This window comes from Aulostomus chinensis, chromosome 17, assembly GCF_037954235.1.
Source record: "Aulostomus chinensis isolate RoL2024-O1b breed Wild chromosome 17, RoL_Achi_v1.0, whole genome shotgun sequence".
Classification (NCBI taxonomy): Eukaryota; Metazoa; Chordata; class Actinopteri; order Syngnathiformes; family Aulostomidae; genus Aulostomus; species Aulostomus chinensis.
In genome coordinates, this window is record NC_141336.1 from 11,543,191 (window position 1) to 11,564,474 (window position 21,284).

General features: G+C 42.8%; 1 protein-coding gene across 2 annotated transcripts; it reads left to right on the forward strand.

Annotated features, from left to right (window-relative positions):
- Nucleotides 1-1,481: 1,481 nt before the first annotated feature.
- Nucleotides 1,482-21,051, forward strand: ttbk2a (tau tubulin kinase 2a). 2 transcript variants are annotated; one of them, XM_086182821.1, is made up of 16 exons: nt 1,482-1,744; nt 7,348-7,508; nt 8,993-9,140; nt 10,363-10,436; nt 10,648-10,788; nt 10,910-11,014; nt 11,421-11,486; nt 11,597-11,689; nt 11,771-11,896; nt 12,031-12,188; nt 12,302-12,509; nt 12,602-12,825; nt 12,921-13,476; nt 14,260-14,598; nt 15,372-16,336; nt 16,891-21,051. In XM_086182821.1, exons 2-16 carry the CDS (start codon nt 7,440-7,442, stop codon nt 17,336-17,338), a joined length of 3,720 nt encoding a protein of 1,239 aa, XP_086038947.1. In that variant the 5' UTR covers nt 1,482-1,744; nt 7,348-7,439; the 3' UTR covers nt 17,339-21,051. The 2 variants fall into 2 exon arrangements, with proteins under 2 accessions (XP_086038947.1, XP_086038949.1); XM_086182823.1 differs by lacking the exon at nt 14,260-14,598 and having other exon boundaries at nt 16,891-21,050.
- The last annotated feature ends 233 nt before the right edge of the window (nt 21,052-21,284 follow it).

Genomic DNA, 21,284 nt, shown 5'->3' on the forward strand with positions numbered 1-21,284 from the left:
AAACATCAGTGCCAGGACCCTCTGATTTGGCATTGACATGGAAGAGTTGAGGCCCCACATTCAGTTAGTGCACCAACAGTTACAGCAATATTCTACATTGCGGAAAGCTGATAACCAGACGTAGATAAGTGTTGGGTGTTCATTTTACCAGCAGATTTTTAGTGTGTTACAGATGCATTGTTCCTTTCAGTGCTTTCTTTCTTTTCAAGAAATTTGAAAATCTGTGATGGTCCCTGGAAGATCTGGTGGAAGAGGCAGGTGAGAGGACAGTCTGGGCTTCCTTGCTGAGGCTGCTGCCCCTGTGACTCGGACCCGAATAAGTGGAGGACGATGATGGCGACGAAGATGTATATATTGTTATGGATATATGGTAACCATCCTCGCCAACAGTGTCACCATCAAAGCATCCCAACACCATCACACCTCTTCCTCCATGCTTCACAGTAGGAACCATGCATGTCGAGACCATCAGTTCACCTTTTCTGTGTCACACAAAGACACAGCAAGTGGAACCAAGGAAAAAAAATTGGACTCATCAGACCAAAGCACAGATTTCCACTGGTCTAACATCCATTCTTTGTCTTTCTTGGCCCAAACAAATCTCTTCTTTCAGTTGCTTTTCCTTATTTTACCATAAAAGCCTGATTGGCTCAGTCTGCTCTCAACAGTTGATGTAGAGATGTTTCTGCTACTAGAACTCTGTGGCATTTATATGGGCTGTATGTATATATATATATATATATATATACACACACACACACACACACACATACAATATATATATATATACATACAGTATATATATATATATACACACACATACAGTGTATATATATATATATGTTATCTATGTAAAACACAAGCAACCACTTTGCACAGTTTTAAAGCTGCTTCAGACAAAAAACTTCTAAATGAAATGCTTTCTGAAGCTACTTCAGAAAAACCTCTACATACGTATATATATATATATATATATATATATATATATATATATATATATATATATATATACGTATGTAGAGGTTTTTCTGAAGTAGCTTATATATACATATACATAAATACATGCATATATCTGTGAGTGTGTGCGTGTGTGTGCGTGTGTGTGTAGTGTATCGTATATAGTGTCTTTGTAGCCGTGTATGCCATCGCTCTCTTTCTCCATCTTTGGGTTGTGCTGCCCCTACTGGCCAAAACTCTTTGTGGCCGCGTTCCAAACAAATCACATCGCATCCTTAAACACATCCTAAGTCAATTCGTTTTAACTCATATGGTTTTAACGTTCTTTGTTTTTTTGTCGTTATGCTAACTGTGTAAAAAAAACAAACAGATGAGGACAAATTGATCTACGACGCACGCGTACACTGCGACGCCGCGAACGCGCTTTAAAGACCCGCGCGCGGGCAACCGAGCTGTTGCGAGGGGCGATGGGATCGAGGACGAGCGCGCAGGAAGTCTGATCATCAGAGAGTCGTCACGTCACGGATCTGCAGCGACCGATAGAGATGCTGAGGTGACAGGCAGAAGGAGAAACGGGACGATCAGATCCAGACATATTCCCCCTCCCTCCGCTCATTTATCGCTCTCCACCGACGCGGTAGCCTCCGCTTCATTCTCCGGACGCCTCCTCGCTCACTATGGGATTCCTCTCGATGTCGATGTCGTCCCTGCCGCCTCCAAATGTAGAGGATTTCTTGTAACCACACCCGGCTGTTCTTTTGGATCAAGGCTTGGCAGCAGACCCGAGGTAAGGACCGTGTAACCGGAGGCCGTGACATGCTGCGCACCAATCCTCCTCCGTCGTCTTTGTCGCCTGCAGCTGCAGTTTGTGGTGCTTGCATGTTGTCACAGTTTATAACCTCCAACACGTCAAGCTTGCGTGGCCTGTGTACGGTCAATATGCGTGGACGCGCCTGAGTAAATCTGCTGTGGCAACCAACTCGCTATGCAACAGCTCTCCACAGCACTGCAGGGAGGGTAGGTGCTGTCATTCGGCTGAGCGATGTGCAGCTGGCTTACACTGGGACGTGGCTGCGGCTCACCTGCCACATTCAACATTCGTCCTTTATACTGTTATTACTGCACAGAGATGTCTCTTACAAGTAAGAAGTCAAGGAGCTGCCCACCGCCAGCTGCTTTCATGCTGGGATGAGAAAGCCACCAGGGTGTGGAGGGCCTCCCTGAGCTGGCCCCTGGCCAGGGCTGGTGTCAGGCCAGACAGTAAATTCATACAGCAACTCCCCCTGAACTCTATGGAGCCCCCTAAGGGTCACAATTTTTTGCGTTCCCTCGCAAAATGTTACGTTATGTTATGTTCCCTTGCAATAAATTAACATTCCCCCCCTATAGTGTCTGTGTTCTCTTACAATGTGTGATGCGATTCCCCATAATAACTTTTAATGTCGCCTGACAATGAGCAACATTTTGTCCTCCATTTCTTCTTAAGACCCCCATAAAAGTACAGCGTATTTTTGTTGTCCCTTGCAATGACTTTTGCATTTCCTCACATAACTTTTGCTTTCCCTCGCAGTATATTTTGCATTCAGTCACTAAAACTGTTGCGTTACCTGACAATAAGCTCCATTTCTTCCACCATTCCCTCTGAGCTGAAACAAATAGCTGTTTCCTCTCAACATAATGCATCAGTAAGGGAAAGCACATTTAACTTTACATTCGTGCAGAATGCATTACTAAATGTAGAGTACGATCCACGAATAAGAAATGAGCTGAAGTCTTCTAGCAATTGTGATAAAACGAAATGACACTGTTGGGGGAAGGCAAACGTTATTGGGAGGGAACCCACGAATTGTTATGAGTGAATGCAAAACATTACGAGGGAACCAAAAAAGTTTTTGTAAGGGAACGAAAACGTAGTGCTAGGACCTGCAAAGATTGAGCGGGGGGGGGGGGGGGGGCTCAGACCTCTCCCGTCATTGACATGATTGATGCTATAGCAGCTTTAAAGTTGCAGTTTCCAGCAGAGTAAAAGGCCAGAGGAGATGACAACCGACAGTCAGCCAATGAAAGTGGCACTGCACCATGATTGCCATGGAGATGCCGGGGTCAGGAAGCATGATTCACGGTGGATCTGGCTGACTTCTGTTTAATTTTTTTTTGGTCTGCTTCTCCTTGGCTGGGTTCCTTCATTGATGATGATCGTTGTGGAGGTGGTGGAGGAGGGAGCCTCTGCACGCATCTCTGAGGTGTGGGATTAGTCACAGCCAGCCTTGTGCATAGGTGTATGCGTGTGTGTGTGTGTGTGTGTGTGTGTGTGTGTGTGTGTGTGTGTTCATGCAGTTTGTGTTGGAGAAATTGTCTTTGGCTTGACTCAGCACTCAGTTGAGATTTTTGCCTCTCTGACCTCTTGAGCTGCTGTGGAGGGATTGGGAAGACGTTTCAGACACTTCCATCATTTTACCCTGCGTCGACTTTCCTTTCTAAATGTTGCCTCGGTCACAGCAGTTGTAAAGCACAGCCTCATATTTGGGCCTTGCTGTGCTCGGAGAGGATGCACCTTAGCTCAGACATGGTAAACAATGGTGTGACCTTGAAGTTGTGACGCGGGACTCACCACTGAGGTGACTTCATCACAGTGTTTACATGCAGTTTAACGTCTCTAGGGGATTCGCTCTGCATGTTTCTTTTCGATGATGCTGTTAGGCTTTTTTTTTTTTTAGCAGTCATTTAGCCTAAAATCGAGAGGTCATCTGATGAAATTATGCTCATCTCAAAGCAACTCTCACTGACGTTTGCTATTTATTCTCACATAAGGGTTTATTTTTATTTTATATTATTTTTTATTTAGCAACCTCCCCATTGCTAGACTAGAAGCCTGATACCCTTTCTCTTGTCTGTGTGTATGAGGAGCTGAGAGCCTTGTACTGCTAACTGTGCTAACTACATGTTAGCTTAGCACAGTGAATGCTAGTGAATGGGCAGTGTTAGCAGATATAATCCTGCCGAAGTCAGCCATGATTAATCACAGCAGTAGCTCTTCAAGTCATCCATAAACATTTGTTTTTCTTGTTGACCAGAATTATAGGTGCATCATTAAATCACTGCGCCCAGTGAGGAAAGTAGTTCCAACTAATGTATCTGATTTTAAAGTTACTGTAATACATAATTTTTCATTGCTATTTAATGGTGAATTGTATCCAAAATAGTTATATTAATGCTGACAAAGACCGTTGAGATTATAGTTTTTGACGACTTTTGACTGAGGTGTGCTAACACTTCCCACCCACTACCATTCATTGCGCTAAGCTAACTAGTGGTTAGCTGGTCTCTTTGGGTCCCAGCCCCCGAAAGCAGTACAGAGGAGAGAAGGGGATGTGTCTTCTTGTCTGGCTCTGGGGAGGATGGCCAATAAGCATAATTTACCAAAGGTTGGCATTCATTTAAGTACATTTTACTGAAAATACTATTGATCATAAATTTTAGATATTTACATTGTGATTTTCCTATTTATTCTTAAGAATCTACTGTTATCACCGCTACAATGAGGCTCTTATATTTTAAGTTTGGTTTTGCTTTTACCACAAACAATTTGAAACTGCATCACAATATTTTGTGGGGGTTTTTTTTGGGGGGGGGGGTGTGTGTGTGTGATGAATGATAAATGGTAAAAATAGAATTTTCTAGCCACAAGTAACATGGGATACCCAAAAAAGGCAACACTACATCCTCCATTATCAAGAACTAAACATTACCAATTAAATTGACAAGAGAAATTTGATTTGTAATCTAATTCAAGGGAAATTCTAGCTCCAGAATAAAGAACCAATAGTGTTGGAAAAATAGTTTTCTTCTCCAACACTTAAAATAAATGTACTTATAGCACTACTGGTTTAGTAAAGCTGTACTGCTCCTGTGGTTTTGTCTGAACTGGAAGTATTATGTATGTAGCACTAACAACATTTAAAAATTATATTGCAAGGAAGGAATTAATATGATTAGGTCATAAATCTGGACAGTCCCATGAAAATTAAACTACAGAATTATCATCATTTATTTTAGAAAGACTACTGAGATGGTTAAATGATTAATCAAAAAGTTTGTGGCCAAACCAAAAAAAACCAATAAAATATTGTTATTTTTATCTGTTTAGATATATTTATCATATATCCATCTATCCAGCCATTGTTTACCGCTTATCCTGTTAAGGGTCCGGGGGGGAGGGGGCTGGATCCTATCCCAGCAGCCTTCAGGCGAGAGGCAGGGTTCACCCTGGACAGGTCACCAGGCCGTCACAGGGCCAACACATAGAGACAGACAACCATTCACACTCACAGTCACACCTACAGTCAATTTAGAGTATCAATCAGCCTCGTCCCCTCTTGATGTCTTTGGACTGTGGGAGGAAGCTGGAGCACCAGAGAGAACCCATGCAGGCACAGGGAGAACATGGAGACTCCACACAGAAAGATCCAGTGCTCAAGCTGGGACTCGAACTAGGAACCTTCTTGCTGTGAGATGACAGCGCTGACCACTGCACCACCGTGCTACCCATATTTATCATGTATATATAATTATATTTTTTTCTTTGGCATTTTTGAAATCACTTTATTTTTTCAAATTAACTTCTCAATTATTCAAATTGGTTATATCGTGTACAGAGATTAAATAGTAGCCTACATGAAATATAATCTTAATCTCAGATTGTCCATGTTCATTCTAACCCACACCGATGAAGTCATCAGGGTTGACCACAGTCATACATAGCAATGGGACACACATGAATACAGTTAAGTACTAGAATGTACCAAGAATAAGATGCATTTATCATTCGGAGACATCGTGTCCACAAGTGCCGTGTGTGTGTGTGTGTGTGTGTGTGTGTGTGTGTGTGTGTGTGTGTGTGTGTGTGTGTGTGTTTGTGTGTGTGTTCATGCAGTGCAGCTGTGCCAAGGCCACCTGACTCAACCCAGGGTCACATTTCACACTCGGTATTTGACTGTTATCATGTCCAACCACACTTTGGCCTCTTTCATCTCCCAACCTCATCCCGCTGCATGATGGGATTGATGGCCTCCTTGATGTCGGGATCATACCCTGTAACCAAACAGTGATTTAAATGCTCGTTACATAAGATGCCTGCAGGCCGTGTGCAGAGTGATGAGTCCAAGTTGGGTTTGCTGAGCGTGCTTGTTGTGTTTGAAGCCAGACTAAAGGAAGCTTCCTCCATGTGTTCTCCAGAGGAACGCTTATCTATGACCCGGATGTTGTGTAATACAGAAGGCACAGCCACTCCAATGGAAAGACCTCATTTGATTATCATGTGATGGAGTCTTGTGCAAGAAATGTATCAAAACCACGTTTTTCAAACAGTCATGTTGGGGTCATGTTCCTCCTATCATTTGTCTGTTTTTTATGTGTCAGCAGGATTACACATGAACTCGAAGGCGTATTTTTACCAAATATGGTGGAGGGGTGTTGCGTGGAAGGAAGAATCCATCAAATTTTAAGGAAGATTAGTAATAGCGCCACCTGTTGGCATTAGGAAATACCTAGTAAATCATCCAGATGTAGACATTTGGTCAGATACAGTTTTCAGAAAAAATCCACAACTCTGCATAAACAATCTACTAATTGCAAAATTGAAAGAATCAGAGTTAATGGTTTGACTTGTTAATAAGTAATGAAGGAATTATTTGCCTTTACAAAGCTACTGCTTATATCTTAGAAGGCTTTAATGAGGGTAGCCTTTCAGGCGACACCAGCATTTTCAGATACATTTAAAGGTGTGAGTGGTTGACCACAAACTAGTGGATCCTTTACATGTCAACTAGGACCCTTTACGTCTGTCTTTTCTGTCATTTTGACTTTCATTTGGACAAATTGTGATATAATAATCCAGCCTCCTGTTAACTCATTGTTAAATCCGTGTTGTAAACATATGTTAGTGGATGCTTGCCAACTCAACTTGTGTGTCATCACAGTCATAATAAATGGTCCTGGTGTATCTGATGAGTTCCTCATTTATAAGGCCAGGGTTTTGGCCATCAGGCACCAAAGATAAATTGCTTGTAAGATGATATTGTGATGAATGCTTTTGTAATTGAAGAAGTAAGATGTTTTCTCTGGGTTTGGTGGGCTGAGAGTGTCCGGGAGGACAGCTGCTGGTCACAGCTGTGGCAGCTGCAGCAACGGTTTGGTCTCACAGAGCTCCAGCCAGTAAGCCAAGGGTTTAACTTTGTCTCTCTTCACTAAAGTTTTTTTCATCATATCAAGCTTTGGTTTTATGAAACCATCCAGACAACGCTGGTCTGTGAAGAGCACATAATAACCAGATTTTATCTGATTTCCTGAGTGTTATTCACCAGTTTTTTTGTCTTTCTGGGACATCTGCAGGATTCTTCATCAGGTTCCAAATGCCCGGCCCAGTTTGAGACTGTCAGTTGAGGGGGAAGCAGGGAGGATTGCCGTCTGGATCTTTAGGCGGGATGAGCGGGGGAGCAGAGCAAGCTGACATCCTAAGTGTGCTCTCCCTGGTGAAGGAACGATGGAAAGTGGTAGGTGATGTGTGTATCATCGACAATAGGCAGTGTGTTTGTCCGGCCCTGTCTCTGCCTGCCCCTAGCTCAGCCATTCTACCACAAACAACAACTCTTTGTTCATCAAACAAAGCTTTTCCCTGAGTCCTCTTTTTAAAGTAACTCACCTGTGGCTTGGACAGTTTGGGGTTGTGTCTCTCCGTCCAGGCTGTGCTGCTGCAGTCTCCAAAAATAGCTTGTGTAGCTATTCATGGGAGTGCAGTGAGCTATAGGCAGTGGCAGTGTTCCCCGAAGGCCCATGTCTCACTGCTGTGCCAGCCTGGGTGCCATGTGAGGTTGTTATTCCTAAATGGCAGCCTGGCTCCACTTCCTATCTTCTAAGGAGCTGCGTTACATAAGAATGCTGCAGCTAATCCCACAACTTTAGCTCCTATTGCGACATTAGTGTGTGTTTGTGTGTGTGTGTGTGTGTGTGTGTGTGTGTGTGTGTGCCTGGCCTTGAGGTCAGTGAAGGACACATGGAGGCTTCGGGGACATAAAGCTCTTCTAGTTCTGGAAGGTGAGAGTGAATAGGTAGAACTGTTAAAGGAAACCTAAAAAGAAGATCTGCAGGGTTTTGTTGCTGTGTTCAACAAGAATAGCACAATAACATTCTGCAGGCCTTCACCAGTGCTAATACTAAGCACATGCACAAGTGGGTTTAATTATGTAGTCACGACCTCAGTGATACAGATTATTAATAGCATTTGAATGCCCACATTTTTCCCATTAACTCATCTCAGCCATGTCTTTTAAAGAAACAATTAAAGAGGAACTATTATGCTCATTTCCAGCCAGCATTGCAAACTTGTTACAGCAGCTGAGAGGAATACGTGACGTAACAGGGATGTACCGTACGTACAGGCTGTATTTACTTTGTCATATCCAGATATACAACATGAACCTTTGTGCAAACACAGCCACAATCTAAAAGTAATGATAATGTTCATGTAAAAGTTTCATTTGTGAACTTTCTCAATGAACATCAAAAGGCAAAAAAAGGGGAAAAACTTAAATGGCCTTCTTTTATTTTGGAACTATCTAATTAAAGGGAGGTTACAGTCATCTTTACTTCTATCAGGCAGAAGAAATGCATTTGATTTTCACAGACAAACCAATCCCTTAACCCCTTCCTGGCCTTTTGTGTTGAAATTTAAAAAGACAAAGGGCTTGCCGTGCACCAGCTTGAAGCTTTTTTGTGTTTATTAAAAACCTTGTCTGGAATTGTTTAATTCTTGCAGGGAGGAACTATATTTTTAAGGGTGCAAGTGTTTTCTAAAAGTCCAAAGTACCTTAAAAGAAGAATGAATGAATGAATGTTATTATTATCATAGTTATTATTATTATTATTATGTCAGATTTTATATGCATACATCGATTTTACACCTCTTAGTCCATACATGTTACACCTATTCTGTAAATTTCCCTATGAAGTTCTCATGTAGCTTTTCATCATCTTCCAGGTGAAAAAGATCGGGGGTGGTGGGTTTGGGGAGATCTACGAGGCCTTGGACCTGCTTACACGTGTCAGCGTGGCGCTGAAGGTGGAGTCGGCCCAGCAACCAAAACAGGTGCTCAAGATGGAGGTCGCAGTGCTCAAGAAGCTGCAGGGTGAGTCGAAATGGATTCAGTATATTTGGTTACATTTAAAGACGTGATTGATCGTCCAGGCCACAGCCTCCCAACGGTGGATGTCGAGTGCCTCATTAGTGTTCTTGGCAGAAAAACAAATGCATCAAACAACATCTTCATTCGGTAATTTCACCCGGAATGACGACGACATGCAAAGTAGATCAGTCCAGGAAATCTCACAGGAGCAGAAATTGCCAGGATAATCTGTGTGCATCAATATCAGAGTGGAATTATTTCTACCCCCGAGAGCAGATATGGATCATCTGAGTCATCTGAAAACAGAATTTGAGTTAATCTCAGTTTGATTCCTTTGTGATAAAAAGGCTGTCACTCAGGCCATTTATCTTTCTGTTTCTCTTGTTTTATCCGTCAAAATTTTCACAAGGTTCAGTGTAGGAGTTTTAGGTGACAATGTCAGCATATATTTAAGGGCGTCCCAACTCCTCACATCACACGATATCTCCCTCAGGGGGGAGTTTGGTTTTACTCCTTTCTCTGTGTTTTTACTAACTTTCCCTCTTCCTTTTTACCTTCAAACCACATGCCCTGTCCTCTCTTCCTTCTGAGAGAAGAATCAATAGAGCAGGATCATGTTTGCTGTCTAATGGCTGAGGCCTGGAGCATCATGGTTCTGTTGGTTCCCGAGGGAACCAGAATGTAATTTGAGTCGACTGAACTCCAGTGCCCCAAAGACTGCTGACCGGCCAAGCTATACAGAGTAATCTTCGACCCATTAGAGGGCTAATGCATTATAACAGGCTAATAATAGCTTTTTTTCAATGTACATTCTCTAATATGATTATTTAGATTTATTTTATCCATAAATTTAAAAAAAAGAGTTTTAACATGGTAGGTTTGGTTTGCATGCAGCATGTGCTAAAGGGCTTTGGGGTGTGGCCACAGTCAAGCTGCCAATGCAGCATTGTCCTTTGAGACCTCAGTGGCTGGCACACACGCACACACACACACACACACACACACACACACACACTGACAAGGCCTTCATTCACATGTTTGGACCTGACGCTATAGGCTATAAATTAAGTAGCATAGTCATGCAGGGAAGATGGATAATGTGAGGGAAGGACATATGGAAATGCTGTCATGATTCACGCAGCACCTCCTGCAGCTGAAATAAAATGACTGTAATATGACCTCATGCTCTCCCCTGAATCTCTTGTGTGTTTCATTTATTTCCCAGGTAAAGACCACGTGTGTCGTTTTGTTGGATGTGGCCGCAATGACCGCTTTAACTACGTGGTGATGGAGCTTCAGGTTTGTCTAAATACACTTGACAAAATACAGCACAGGCTCAAATTAATGCTGTAAATGTTATTTTATTAATGAAATTGATCAAGTCAGTATCATCATTAATATACACCTTGATCAGTATTATTCATAATTCAATATCTGGTTAATTTTTATGTTTATTGATTAAAAAAAAAAAACCTGTTTGCTAATTGGTGTTGTATATTTGCTGCTTCAGGGTCGAAATCTGGCAGACCTGAGGAGGAGTATGTCACGGGGAACGTTCAGCATCAGCACTACTCTGCGTCTTGGGCGCCAGATCCTAGAAGCCATAGAAAGCATCCACTCTGTTGGCTTCCTGCATCGTGACATCAAACCAGTGAGTCACAAACAGCACATGACAAGTTCTGCACAGCTGTAATTTGATTACTTTTATTCTTTTTCTGGGTTGCAATTTCTAGAAACTGGCCTCCTTAATACCTTATTTTTTTCTGCTTTAGTCCAATTTCGCCATGGGTCGCTTTCCCAGCACCTGCCGAACATGTTACATGCTTGACTTTGGTTTAGCTCGCCAATTTACCAACTCTTGCCAGGAAGTCCGACCGGTGAGTATCCTGATCTCCTACTATTTATGCTTAGGTTAAAGCTGGTATCATTTTTTTTGTATGAAGAAATCAAATGGGGTCCAACGAAAGTGTAATGAACAAGTGTCGTAACAAAACCTCAGCGTTCTCATTCCTCTCTGCAGTTTTCACCATAATAAATAACCACCATAAATAAATCACCAACTATAAGGAGACAAAATGGGATAAGTAATGTTACAGATGTCAATAAATATTAAGCACAGAATTAAGATAGACAATAGGTAAAATAAATAAATTAAATTAAATTAAATTTATGTTTTAGCTAAAACTATGAATTCTGGAGGCTGATGTTGTTTTAATTATGCCATAAACGTGTGATTATTAAGTGTATTTCCATTTAATGGCAGCATCCTTCTTTATTTGTCAGCCCCGTCCAGTGGCAGGATTCCGAGGAACAGTCCGTTACGCGTCCGTCAACGCACACAAGAATAAGGTCAGTATCTAACTATCTTGCAGCAGAGTTCTCACCAATTCTGTCAGCGGTGTTTCCTGTATCAAAATCTTATCTCTGAATGTCGACTCCACCCTGGTGTAATTCTGCAGGAGATGGGCCGTCACGATGATCTGTGGTCCCTCTTTTATATGCTAGTGGAGTTTCTTGTTGGCCAGTTGCCATGGAGAAAGATCAAGGACAAAGTAAGGATAATTGTTGTGCCTCCTGTAATCTAAGCCATAAGCTGTAAGTGATGTGAAGTTACAGATGTGTGTGTTTGCTAGGAACATGTGGGGAAGTTGAAGGACACTTATGACCATCGCCTGATGCTCAAACACCTGCCAGCAGAGTTTGGTGTCTTCTTGGAACACATCTCCAGTCTTGATTACTTCACCAAGCCAGACTATCAGGTACCAGGGTCTTTGGGTCATTTTGTTTTGTAAACTGAACTGGTTTGTAGAGCTACAAGTGTGGTGATGATCTAGAAATGTTGATGTGCCCATCAGTCATCATCATCAGTCATTAACCCTCCATGTTTCTACAGCTGCTGATGTCAGTCTTTGAAAACAGCATGAAAACCTACAATGTGGTAGAAAATGACCCTTATGATTGGGAGCGGACCGGCACAGATGGCACCCTGACAATCAGTGCCAGTGCCACGACACCCCAGCATCACACCCGCCTCACTCCAGCACACATGGGGTATGTTTGATTGATAAGAGAAGACTTAGTTCAGAAGTGTTTTCATTTAGCAGTTACTGGCTCTCTTTTATGGCCTCAACCATCAAAGCTGTGTGTACATTTTTTTGTTCCAGAATGGCAAATGCCTCTTTGATCCCTGGAGACTTAATGAGGGAGAACACAGATGAGGTTCTGCAGGATGAGCAACTTAGCGATGCGGAGAACAACCCTGCTCCTGAGCGCTTGCCAGGTTCTCCCCTCCATCCGCACCGCAACCAGGAGGCTGACGTATGGGAGGAGCTGGATCGCAACCGCAACCGAATCAGGACGGCAGTCTGGAAGGTTGGCTATACGGGAACTCTTAGTGCTCCTAGGAGATTTTATACTTTACTTGACTTTGAACAGATAACAATCTAACTGACTTGTTCCCACAGGCAGCAACAGAGGAGGAGCACAGCAACAACCTGGGCAACCAAGGTCATCAAAGCCCTTATGCTGGGCCGAGCCTGGGTTCCCCAGTCAAACTGCACTCTGAGGTGGTGCCTTCAGATCGTGATGGCCCCCTGCTGAGGAAGCTACGCAACATCCATAGCTTTGAGTTGGAGAGGAGACTTGGCCTGGAGTCCAAGCTCAGTCCAGAACGGTTCCTGGAGGCCTGGTATGTGTATCCCCATCTTTAGAATGCGCTTCAAATCTAAACTTTGTAAAGGTATGTCAGACTTGATTCTTTGAACCTGTCCTGTATCTTTGTAGCCCACCAAAGCAACAGCTTGGCACCCAGCAACAAGAGAAGGAGGCTGATGGGGCCGCAATCATCCCAGTAACTCAGGGTCAAGCTCTACCTGCTGGCGAGCGACCTGATCGTATCTGGCACTATGATGAAGAGTTTCTGTCTGGTGGTGGGTCTCCTAAGCCTGCATCTCCTGGATCTCTGGAGCATGGAGAAGGAGCAGCCAGCAGTGGAGGCTTTGTGGCCCTAAATCTTAGCTCTGGAAGGCAGGACATTGACTCAAAGGAGTGGGTATTGGTGGAGCGGCCCAGTGGCTCTCCGGGAGCCAAGGCTACCACAAGTCCTTCAGAGGAGGATGAGGAGGTGCCTGAGGTGCTCCAGCCAGGGCAGCAGTCTCCTGGATGGGAAAGGGGCAGCCCAAGCCCTAGCACTGGAAAAGCTAAACAAGAAAGCTTGGCTTCCTCCAAGGGAAGTGCAAAAGTGGACAAGTTGGAACTTAGCATGGGCCCTGCAGGGGCTCTGCCCCCCATCACCCCAACCAGCCCTGCTGAAGCTCTGGCTGAGGGAGTTCTCACTCAAGTAAGCCCTTTAATTTATTACTCATCTCACAACATGACATACATGATACTGACTGTAGTCAGCATTTTACGAAGTTAAAAAGCTGCACAGAGTCAGAGTTCTAGCTCTAGAACGTCAATGCTAGTTTCATACAATAACGCCAGCTTCGTCTTGCTATAGTGTGAAACTAAATGTTACTGCTTTATGTTGCTTGTGTATATTCATTAGAAAAAAGATATGACACAAATGCAGAGCTTTTATCAGATCACAGCATGGGGAGGAAAGAGCTTTGGAGTCTTATGCTTTGATTTGCTTTAGATACCATGCAGAATTTTATCTTACTTGCACACTTTTGCTATATGTTTGTTTTTATTGTCTTTGCAAATAACATGACTTATTTTGAAACTATGATTTGCTTTGCTCAGTTTAAATTCCTCTTTTTTTTGGTCATTTGCTGCTCATCACCTTCAAGCACCCCACTTACACCTCTCAACCTAAAGAGTCCAATGCAAAGAGCTGTAAAGCAAGACAAAAGGAATTGATTGGCTTACTGTCCCCCCTCTCTCCTCCTCTCTCATACAACTACTAGCTGCCTCCTGGTTCTAAATGTACTCTGCTGTCCAATACACTGCCTGTCTCAGCTCGAAATCCCCTTTTGGAACCCTTCCAGTTCAAAACAACTGTTCATCATGATTCCCATCGATGCGTCCAGCTTGTCCTACCTCACTTCCACCATACCTCCTCCATCTTCTCACTCCCTCACCAATCTCACAACCCCTCCTCTCTCCACCTCCCCTCTCTTAGCTCCCTACCTCTCCTCCGTCCCTGCCAGAGGAAGTGGCTGTCCGGACATCCAGTCCCATCCCTCTGCGCTCTCCTAGCCCTCACACCCTTCTGACCACCTTGTCGGACCCGCTACACCAGCGCCACACACCATGCCTGAGGCGCAGCCAGTCTGCCGACCAGCAGCAGCAAGAACGCCAGTCCTCTTCCTCCTCCTGCCACGCCTCCCTACCACTTCCACCAAACCCTGCCCCTGGTACTCGCTCACCCAGTCGCAGGAAACTGCCAGCCATCCCGGCGGGTGCTGCCAACACCAAGTTTCCCTCTGTTATACGCATCACCCGTGCACAGCTTCAGCAGGTGATGAGCCCATCAGAATCCTGTAAAGATAGACCTCCATTCCTGCAGTTTACATTGGTAGCAGTACACCAGCTATCATCATTTTTTTTCTTTTTTCCCTTTTTGTTTAAGTTGCTTGTTTTGGCTTCTTTGTTCAGTTGCCTGGGTTATTGTGTTGCTGTTAGGCAGTTCTCTCCAGAAACCATGAAGTGCATTGTGCAGGCCAGACAGAGCATGGGTCAGATGTGTTCTTGTGTCTGGAAATGTGTCCTTGTGATCTGAATAGGGGTGTATGTTTGTCTGATTGTGGCATGTGTGTTTGGAATGTCGAGTCATGACTACAGGTTGCATGGTCTCTTTTGTTTCAGATCGTCTTTGTCCTCTCTATCTTTCTCTTTCTCTCTCTCTCCCTGTATTTGTTCCTCACCCTTTCTTCACTGAAGCCCCCTGCGAAGTTGCGTGAACGTTTCCTGTCCTACTTGCTGGTTTAGTACTCACAGCTTGATTGACACTGCCATAGCACTTATGTGTTTCGGTCTGATAATGGTAGCTATGGTATTGCATGCTGTTGCCTAACTAATCATCATTTATTACCCCATAATTGAAAATTCTCCTCTTTTCACAAATCTGCATCTGGCTCTTGCTACAGAACTACAGCACAACTCGACATGTTGTAGTCTATCAGCAACAGGCCTTTAACAATTATTCCCATTTATATTGTGACTTATTTCTGTAATAACACAAGTGTGTTTCTTTTGTTCCCTCCCATATCTCCACCTCCCCTTCCCCTCTAGTTGACAGCTCATCGTCCCTCTGGGCTGTCCTCCCAGTCAGGATCAGACAGTGCTCCACAGTGCCTCCTTCTGGAGAGGTGTGGTGAAGCTGAGGCTGAAGCTCAGCTGATGATCCAGGAGCACACAGGGGACATCAGCTTCCCCCTGGACCGAGTGCCCACCCATCCAGGGACACCCACAGACCCTCTTGCTGAGACATTGGTTAATGGAGACAACCACACTAAAGCTCAAAGTCCTGTGCCAAGCCGCGTAGCTTCCCAGCACTCTCCCCATTTGCCACGCTCATCTCCTCCACGTTCACCTTCTTCTCCACGCTCTCCTCGCTCCCCCCACAGCCCTGTGTTTGCAAATGGCCACCTCTCACCTGTTAACGGCCACAGGTATTTAACTAATGGAGGTTTCTCGAAGCTTTTTGAGAATGATTCTGGACCTGCCCTTTTTGCCACAGAGCCTCAGGGGGAGGAGAATGGAAAAGTGAATCTAGCCCAAGACCAAACCAATGGCCAAGCCTCCTCCTCCCCCACTGCTCCTCGTAAGGACCCTAGCCGTAGGCAAAGTCGAATCCCTGTACTGGAGCCCTCCATTCTACTGGAGCTCCCTCCTCCTGGGTCTGCCAAAGAGAAACTCTTGCAGAAGAAAGCAAGCAGCCATCAAGGCCCAGTTCCCTCCCCCACTGCTTCACCATCCCTCTCTGATCGCCGTGGACCCACAGTGGCCTCGCTTGCCAGGGACCCATTGTCCTCCACCTCTGACCGCTCTCAGGATGAGGACTCTCTTATGGGCTCCCGGTCTGACCGCCAGGGAGATGACGCTGCTTCCCTCTCTTCCTCCTCCAGCCCTCTTTCCCGCAAGAGTAGGATCCCTCGTCCTATCCATTCAACCTCCTCCTCTGAGCAGCTGGCTGCCCAATTCCTGCCGCGCCCACCCCCTGGAAAGCCACCGTGCCGCCCCAACATGGAGGGCAGGTAACTTGTTGATCTGCATCCTTTGCTCATTACTGCTCATCCACAAGCTTGGCCTGCATTGCTTAATAGTGAGATGATCATCAAAGATTAATGAAATCCAGTGGTAGACGGACAGTAGCTTCAACATAAAGAATGAAAGCAAAGGAAATATAACATGTAGGTCTCAGAAACTTTTATTAGCTCATAGTGCTTATTTGCTTTAGTCAATTGAAATCCAGTGTAAAAATCCCATCAGCTTTCGGTCATGGGAATTTATGGTGATGCTAACTTGCTGGTTAGCCTACAAAAACAGCCCTGTTGCACATGCTTGGTAACATACTGTAGCGCACTGAAAAATATGAAAAAAATGACCCTGAGCCAGGCTACCTGTTTCCCCTGCAGTTTTTATGAGAAAGTAAGCTAATAAGGGGCTAGCTCAAGCTATATAGTTACTGTACAGATGCAAGACTTGCCATCAGTTTAGTAAAAAAACTGAAGAAGCAACTTATTACCTGGGATATAAGATATGGACACCATACATGAAGTGACATGCCCTGCTTTTTGTATCCACCTAGGCTTAGGCGCTACCGCATCCGAGCTGGCAGCACCAGTGACTCAGACCTCCTGACATGCCTTGCTCAGTTGATGCATGGTTCCCGTGGCTCCCCCCTCCACCATCGTTCCTCAGCTCAGCATGGGAGCTCCAGAATGGGTGTCTGCAGCCTCACCAGCTCTCCGCACCACATCCGCAGCTCCAGTGCCTCCCCGCGCAGCTCCTCCTCCCTGCAGCGCTCAGTTAGCTCCTCGCCCTCCCGCCATGAGCACCGCGGTGCCGGGGGAGGGGGCTGCCTGGGCCGCAGCCGCTCTCCACCAAGCTTTTCTGGCTCACCTCCTCCTCGCCGCTTCTACCCCCATCATCAGGAAACTTGCTGCAGCCGCCAGGCCCGCACTACCCCCTTCCACCTATCCAGGGGGAAAGGTTGCAGTCGAGAGGGCAAGTGCTCCAGCAAGCTGAGCAGATAGTCGTGCGGTGGGTGCTGCACACCACCGTAGAGGACGGGAAGGCTCCAATCAAGACGGCATGCGCCTGAATCTTCCTGTCTGAGTATAATTAGATGACTCTGTTCCTTTCTCTGCTGTTAGTCTGAACCTTCCATGTTATGCCGCTTCACTCTGCTCTCATCTCTCTTCTATTGCACACAGTTTGTCTTTCATTTGTGTCCAGCCTGATAATTTATCAAACGAGGATGTTGACATGTCATGGTCGTTTGTGTTATTACATTGAATAACAATATAGATTAAAAATAAAGGCTAGTTTTCCAAGTCAAGTTAGTACTACATGAATAAATAGTAAGGCCAGTGGGCACAAAAATAAGTTATTTAATGTAAATCCATTCTACACCAAAAGTAACTTATTTATCCCCAGTATTAATGCACTTGGATTATACTGATGAAATATCAGTATGGCTGATCACATCTTAAGGATTTAACAGCCTGGGAGTGACTCACATTCTCCAATTTGTTTGGAGAAAGCAGGCAGGGTATAATATTCACTGTATGCGATATTTATGAAGCCAAAATTTGTGTGCAGCTGTATTTATTGTGATATTTATTTTGCCGCTTAGAATTGCTTCCTACCCTGTCACGTGTGATGTGTGGTTTTGTGTCACCGACGTTGATTAATCGAAGGGACACAATGATCCTTTATACAATCAATCATGTGTAAAAGTGTGTGACAACACACACCTTTTTGTGCCTACGGTGTTGCTAAGAAGGAATCTTATCGTCTGAATTTTAAAAAAGTCACAAGTCAGAATTGTGAAAATCCTTTAGTGTAGAATTGAAGGCATTGTTGGGTTTCAAGTGGTAGCAGTAGTAACAACACAAGGTGCATTACTGATACGTAATGTTCAGACAGATGTTTGTCTCAGCATGTGCCTTGGCACTTCAGGCAGCTTGAGGATTCTCTCTGGTGTGTTTGCAATTAGAAAAAAAAAGATTTAATACAGCCAGCAATGATAACAAGACCCTTTTCACCAGTATTCTATGTAGAAAAGGTAGCAACACAAGTGTTTGTGACTAAAACACAATTTACTTTACAACCGAGTAGCTTTTATTCATGTAAGAAATATATATATATGTGTATTTCTATATGTGTATATATATGTATACATACATACATACACATGTGTATACATGTATGTGTATATATGTATATATGCACATATATATATATGTATATATACATATATATATATACACAAATATATATATATATATATGTCCAGACCTCAAAATTTATTCAAATGTTCATGAAAATTGAGGCCATATGTACATAAATTTTCACGCCAAAATGAAGAATGTTTTCTTTGTGTTCCTCTTTTATATAATACATTACCGTATGTTTGTGCACACAACAATGGAATCCATGTGTTGTTTGAGTTTAATTTATGCTCCCCGGCAATCTTGTCTCACCTCTCTGCTTGTAAGATACTGTAAAATAATGCCAGCTTACTTCTAGCACTACTTCTTGCATGCTCATCAAAGAAAAAAACAATACTACTGAGCAAAAAGCTGCATACTGTTTCCCATCACATGGCATTATCTCTTTATCTCTTAATTACCTATCAGCTGAAAATTTTTTATTTCTGTGACACTGTAAATGTTCAGACACTCTCCTCACCTAATAAGACTAGATTTCTGCGCTTCCTGCACTGACTTGGGATGATTGTTATTGGGGAAATGTATTTTTATCAGTCTAATTCGCTGAAGTGATGCACAAAAGAACAATAAAAAGAGGCATTTGTTGAAGGACACATATGGACAAAGAAAAAAAGAATCACGTTGCCAAATATTTTGATAATTTTTGCAGATGTGGTTTGAATTGAAATAAGGGAAGGGGTGAATCGAGTGTTTGTAGATGTAAAATGTGCTGTTTTTTTGTTCAGGTTGCACCTACGCTAGTCTCACAGAGCAGCTATGATGACTCATCCTAAAGGCAGACAGCGTTCAGTCAGTCAGCCGCCTTAATGTCTCTTCTTCTCTGCCCCTCTCTGTGCGTTGTGAGGGATGACTGAGCCTTGTCTGTGTTGGAGATCATTCCACTTTTAGGCCAAGCCAAGCCTTCTGTCACTTATCTGTCATCTGTAAATGACATGTGACGTCCCGCTTGTGAGCGCGGTAAATATATCATCACTGAAATCAGTGCTGATGGATGGATTCTCTTGTGCTTACAAACTGTGCGTACACTGGAGAGCTCTCTTTTATTTCCTGTGAGAATTTGTGGGCCTTTTATTGATCGACTGGGAAACCATTTGCGTGTGCAGTATTTTAAGTGTTTTGGTTCGTTTATATATATATATATATATATATATATATATATATATATATATATATATATATATATATATATATATATATATATACACACAGGAGCGTGCAGTTTTTACGTGTTGCCAGCAATCCATCCTTGAATTCTCCCTCCATCAACAGCTCAGCAATTTCAGAATGCATTTGTGCAGTGTTATTTACCTGTAAAATACTCAAATTCATTATTTAAAAAAGCTATTACTGTAAACCTAACTTATAGCTAACAAGCACCAGTGAAAGGGAGGGGAAGACACTAAACAGTGCTGCTGGTTTTAAAAAGATAATCAGATTTCTTCTCATGTTTTTTATTCCTATTGCACATAAGTGGTGTGTAGTTGTAGTATTATAGTGTTAACTTCCAAATGAGATTTTCTTTGTCACTTTTCTGAGTGGCTTGCTGATAGAAAGTAGCTTTCTGGTATTTGTGGTGACAGATATCCTTAGGCCAACAGTAAATCCCTCAGCTATGTCTTTTATTTGAAAAGGGTGGAACCTAATGAAAGCTTTGGTGTGCACAGGTACACTTCTCGTGTCATAACATTGGATTTCTTGTTTATAACTTAAAAATACTTGACAGAAATTATTTATTGTGAAATTTGCTAATTTTGCTTATCCATCATTTTGACTTTGATTGTTGGAATTTTTTTTTAAATTTTTGGTTGAGATTTTTTTTCCTGTGTTTTAATGTACATCATGGTTTTGAAATGTAACTGTACAGTCTCCAGGAAAGAATGTAACAAGTAGGAGTTTTGCATTGTATATAACTGTAATTATTTATGGTTATTCTATCATTTGTATCATATCAATGCCTTGTACAGTGTTTTCTTTCTTTTTTGTTTTAAAATTATTTTGTATTTTATTTTTATAAACTGGTTCTAAATAAAATACTCATTCCGCATGCATACAGAAATTTTTGACATGGTTCTGTGTTTAATCTTTTAAATTTATGATCATTTATTATTTAATCATTTAATCTAGCATCTCAGAATAGGATAGGGATACATGAAGATTATAATCATGCAAAACAATACTGTGCATAGGGCAAAAGAGTACAACAACAAAAAATTCTTCAAAGACATTTGTATGGTGTTTGACAGTCCACTAGTATATTAATTCCTCTAGTGATAAATCAACAGTACACTTGTGGTGGTATTTCCCCAGCAGAACAAGGAAGAAAAATACAATTAACAAGACTATAAGCTCTGTCTTTCTGTCACATATCCCTGCTGCTGGAAACTCAATCCCATAAATATCCCCAAGACACAAGTTTTCAAAACCTGAAGTTAAGATGAAATCCAGCCTGATTTTTCCATGTCTGTCTTTGGCATGTAAGTGGTAACTTAAAAATAAATGTCATAAATCAAATGATTCTGAAGATTTTTGCAGGTGCAGTTTTTTTTTTTTTTTTTAAAGATTTTCCATTTACTATTATACACGTAAATGTGACACAAACTCTCCGTCGCTAGAGATAGCTTTAATGTGATCATAATGATTGATGTACTCAAATTTTATCAAAAAGGGAAAGGCCTATTTAACATAGAAGACCATAGGAAAGTACTGTTATTTCCACAAAGTGAAAAAACCTTTCACTTTTATTATA

Bases quoted from the DNA above. Each gene is read 5' to 3' on its own strand.
- ttbk2a (XM_086182821.1), top strand. From the start codon at position 7,440: ATGAGCGGGGGAGCAGAGCAAGCTGACATCCTAAGTGTGCTCTCCCTG. The intron at 11,897-12,030 runs GTACCAGGGTCT...ATGTTTCTACAG, and splicing joins TCACCAAGCCAGACTATCAG to CTGCTGATGTCAGTCTTTGA. The intron at 12,826-12,920 runs GTATGTGTATCC...GTATCTTTGTAG, and splicing joins GAACGGTTCCTGGAGGCCTG to CCCACCAAAGCAACAGCTTG.